Genomic DNA, 4759 nt, shown 5'->3' with positions numbered 1-4759 from the left:
CTAGCGCAAAGACAAATGGAGCACAACGTGGATGCAATTGGGCTGCAAACGTACACTAAAACACACGCGCACATTTCCTCAAACACACACATGCACATGATGTTGGCCCGAGTGAGGGGCCTCATTTAGGATGGATGCTTACACACAAAGCGCACTGAGACAGCTGCAGGGAGACAAAGAGGTCACTACAGTAGATCTTCATCTCTGGGTGCTTCTGGAGAGTACAGTTTGGGCTGCCCATTCTTTAAGGAGAGCTTGATAATGTTCACATACCGCTAGCCAGCAGGCAACATAACGTTTGTACATAAACATCATGCCCGGCGTAAACATTGGTATGGGCGTGCGAATAAAAGTGGACAACGGCAACCAAGATTGCGTCTTGCCGTTGCAAGACGCAATCCAATTGGTAGACGTCAAGGTGTTATGTCGCTGGGTTCTCGTTGATATGTCACACTTCACAAGAAATCCCCAAAATCACATACTAGACTTCTCAGTTTAGTATCGTAGGGCTATCGTAGTGGCCGAATCGTTGGTCGTGGTTTATGTCACACATCAAGTCAAGTTCCGATAAAATATGTTTGGCCCTATCTGGAAAATCGTTCATGATAGCAAATTGGGCCAGTAACCGGACTAAAATTTTGTAGTCTGTCACAGGCATTAGTACTACATGGGCCAATTTGAAGCATAGCTTTCGTTACCATGTCGACCAGGGTCACAGCTAGGGTTTTGCGAGTTGGCGGGTGGCTAATTGTTCTAAAACAGCCCAGATTCTGAAGCCCAGATGTGTTCTTTTCACTCATGGAGGCAGCGCTTCATCACCAAGCTATCAAATTATACTTTTTAATTAGTGCACCTGATCCGTGCATGTAGCTTATGTCGTGGACACATCACCAAACACAAAATACCTTCTGCGCCCATGTTGTGAACTTAGCCGAACAGTCAGTACGTGCCACTTATCAGAAGCTAACGCTGATAACGCTGTTAGCTCATGCTAACTAGTGCACCTCTGTGCTGCCACATATGCAAGAGTTTGGAACAGTTTGGAAAGAATGTAAAAGCGCATTAACCAGCAAATGATTGCACAAATCAATGATTCGTTCCACATCACAACCATTCAAATTCGGTCATCATCATTTACTAAATGGGTTTGTTGCATGTAAAACACGTGCAACCACACTCACACAAATGACTCAAATCTCAGGTGAAGCTTGACAACCTCTGTTGGATTCTGTATTGAATTTCTGAACATACATTCATACATCTGGAGTAGTAGAAGAGAAAGAATGCATCTTACAGCTGCTTTTGTACATGCTTTTCTATATTTGAGAGGGCTCTTTTCAAACCAGGATGAGGACATTTGCACACTGTGTTGACATTTTGGCTGGTCTTCACAAATTGAGTGGAGTTGAGTCTTGACATAAGTGGTAATAATTGGATATAGAACATGCTAGTCATTCATTTCTTAGTCGTATGTCATGTTAAAAGCAAATTGGGATTTTGAGCCCTCGTCATTAAAATTTTTTGGAACATGTAGAGTCTCCCTCTGCTGGCCATTCGCAAGATTGCAGGTATAAGGCACTTCCACATCAGCGTCACTGATCAGTCCAGGAGACTATCTATAGGTTGGAAATTCTTATTAGGCTTAGATTAAGATTAAGTTTAAGATTAAGGGACAAGGCATACAGTTGAGTCCTCCCAAATATATAAATAATGTCCTTTGAGTTTCGTCGTGAGCTTCAGCTGCCTCCAATACACCTGCATATTTATTGTGTGTTTACAAAATACGACTAAAAACAAATTACAGAGACGTAAAAATGAAAACGTGTTCAAGTCTTTTTGTGTGAGCATACTGTATTGCACAGGCTACTGTATAAACACCTATAATGTAAATTTTACTGAAAAGATGCTTTTTCCATACCAACCTAATCTGAAAACATAACAGGCAAATCAGATTTACAGACATTAGACCAGTATTACTAAGTTGTAAAAAATACTTGCAACCCATGACAAGTGGGTGTGCAGCTTTGAGTGCATCTGACATAGCAAATGGTATGCCTGCATGCGTTATGTAGGAAAATACGGAGCCAACTTTGTGAAGTGCGTTTGCATATGAATGCTGCAACACAATTTGCTGTGAGGATGAGTAGATATACAAGTGGTATGTGAGTGAGTGTGCGTCTATGAATGAATCTACGTAGCGTATGTGTAATCGTGTATCAGGCATGCACGTATCCCTGCATTGATGTACGCGTGTATGAATACATGACCCAGGTCTAACTTCCGTGTGCATTAATTAGTAGCTGTCATCCCTGTCCTGGGTCTCAGCCAGGGAGCTCTCATCAATATTTTCCAGGCTCTCGGCATGCTGAATGCTAAGCTCGGAAAGTGGGATGCTGGGTAATGTAGTCTGTTCTGGGTAGAGCCAGGGCTTGAATCCAGGGTTGTGTCTCTGCTTCCAGTCAGAATACTTCAAACATGCTTTATTGATCATCCTCATTGCCTAGAAAGATGAAAATACAATCATAACAAAGAACATTTAATTTCACGCTGGGCGTTAGAACTGCCCACAATAACGTACTGTGTAATAATTTATAGGATTAGCACAAACAACTAAAAAATAAAAACCCTCAAACCTGTTGCAAAGCTAAAAAATATATATATATTAATAGAAGCACTAAAACTAAAAAAAACAAAAAATGATACAGAAGGGTTATTCATTTTTTGATGTCAGCATTATGGCATTTATCACAAAGCTACAGTTTTTTCCAATTCAGCACATTATCATAACTTAGATTGCTCTCTTTGTAGAACCTTTATCTTATTTGAACCCCACAAAGTCATACACCATAAGTGTCGGACTTGCCTGTAAGGTAATATAGTACATTATAAATGTAAAATTATAAAAAATGTCTTCATGTCTGCTCTACTCTAAAACAGCTGTGGATTCACATTTACAGGTCAGGCGGGTATGATTATGAAGAATGTCAAATAAATTGTAGTACAAATGTGTGCATTAATCTAACTTTATGTGTAAGATTAAAATTAGGACTTGTCAGTAGTTCATAAAGTTTCTTTTTTTGAACAAAGGTATTTGCTGGTAGGAATGGTAAAGTTTTATGGGCTTAGAGTACAGTATATTCGAACAACTATCGGATCAGTACTGTAATTTCTCGTGTATAATGCGCACACATGTATAACATGCACCTCCAAAGTTGACCTCAAAATTCAGGAAAACCCTTCTACCCATGTATAATGCATTTTTACAATGCATGATTTTGCTTCTACCCATATGATCAAAACGTATAAACGTAGCAAAAAGTATTATCTGTATTTTGTTAGTTTTTTCAAAGAATTATTCTAAAGTTAAGCTCTTTATTTGAATATGTAATACTTTCTATTTACTTGCTCTTATTTTGAAATTCACAGCCCTACTTTTATTTAGTAAATGAGAAAACACAGTTGTGCTCATATGTTTGATTACCCAGGCAGAATTTGAATAAAAGTGTACACCTTCTTCATAACCTCTAGGTGAAGGTGGCATATTGGAATTAAAGTGTACAGCTTTTTCATAACCTCTAGATGGCGGAGTACATTTATAAAATGTGAAAGTTTTTTCATTTTCCCCTATACCTATGTATAATGCGCACTATTGACAATTTTTTTGGGGGAAAATGCACATTATACAAGAGAAATTACAGGTATTATGTTGATATGATTCTATTTGGTTGATGCAGAGATAATGTTATAAAATGACCTCAGCATTAGCTTGCATTACATGTATACAGTGGACTTCAAAATTAAAAGTGCTGCAGAGTGAGTAACTGTCTGGCACAGAGGCAACACAACAGCATCAGCATTTAGAATGAGCTGGGCCTGGACCCTTTGTTGTTCCTTCTAACAACCCATCTGCTGCAAATAGAATATATCATTCTGTCACGAAGTAGTTTACACAGGATCATTGTTGCAATATTTCCTCAGTGAACAGGCTGAAAAGCCGGGCCTTAAGGGAGAGATTTAAAAAAATAAAAAAATAAAAAATAAATGAGTGGCTATCTAATCTACAACTCCTAAACCTGACAGTCTAGTCCATAAAACACATTTTTCATTATTTGTATCAAACTGTAGATGACTTACACCGGGTGCAAGGAAGTGGGAAAACTTTTTGACAACCCACTTGGGCAATGAACCTGGAAAGAAATACAGAAAGTTAATAAAGATGTAGTGGTTCATTCTCCTGACAGCGTGCATTCAGTCCCCTTGCAGTGATGGTGTCAATGTGAGTGTGAATTGTTGTCTGTCTTTATAGTATGTGCACTGTGATTGACTGGCAAGCAGTGCAGGGTGTAGTCTTGCCCAAATTGTGTAATAACAGTTACCTCGTGGATCTAGCTGTGCCATGTATGTGAGGACACAGTGGTTGGGCCCCTGGCTCTGGACCATGTAGCCAGTCTGTATAGAAACGGCTCGAACCATGTCCTTTTTAGGAGGACATTTCTGTCGGAACAACACAAACAGATTTCTCATTCAAATGTTTTAAGGGGTTGTTTACTGCCTGGACTTCTCTGTCAAGTGGTCTTAAAATAAAATAAAACTTCAGCCTCCCTTCAGTTTACATTGCTAATGAAAAAGTCACCTCCATCATTGATTGAAAACAAGCAAAGAGGCACTACAGGTTAAAAAAAAAAAAAAAAAAACTCAGACTATACAATATAAACATTTTATATCACAATTATCAGGACAAACTTATCCTGATTATCGG

At 38.8% G+C, this 4759-nt stretch overlaps 1 protein-coding gene across 1 annotated transcript in view; it reads right to left on the bottom strand.

Moving 5' to 3' along the window:
* Positions 1-1202: 1202 nt before the first annotated feature.
* Positions 1203-4759, bottom strand: part of stard10 (StAR related lipid transfer domain containing 10) — a 14400-nt gene continuing 10843 nt past the window's right edge. The window contains exons 5-7 of the mRNA XM_061682339.1: positions 4377-4494; positions 4135-4187; positions 1203-2500 (exon numbers count right to left, since the gene is read on the bottom strand). Of these exons, the coding sequence (XP_061538323.1) occupies positions 2294-2500; positions 4135-4187; positions 4377-4494 (378 nt within the window). The 3' untranslated portion in view covers positions 1203-2293. The remainder of the gene's footprint in view (positions 2501-4134; positions 4188-4376; positions 4495-4759) is intronic.

This window comes from Phycodurus eques, chromosome 7 (assembly GCF_024500275.1).
Source record: "Phycodurus eques isolate BA_2022a chromosome 7, UOR_Pequ_1.1, whole genome shotgun sequence".
In the NCBI taxonomy this organism is placed as follows: Eukaryota; Metazoa; Chordata; class Actinopteri; order Syngnathiformes; family Syngnathidae; genus Phycodurus; species Phycodurus eques.
This window is presented reverse-complemented; position numbering and strand designations above follow the sequence as displayed.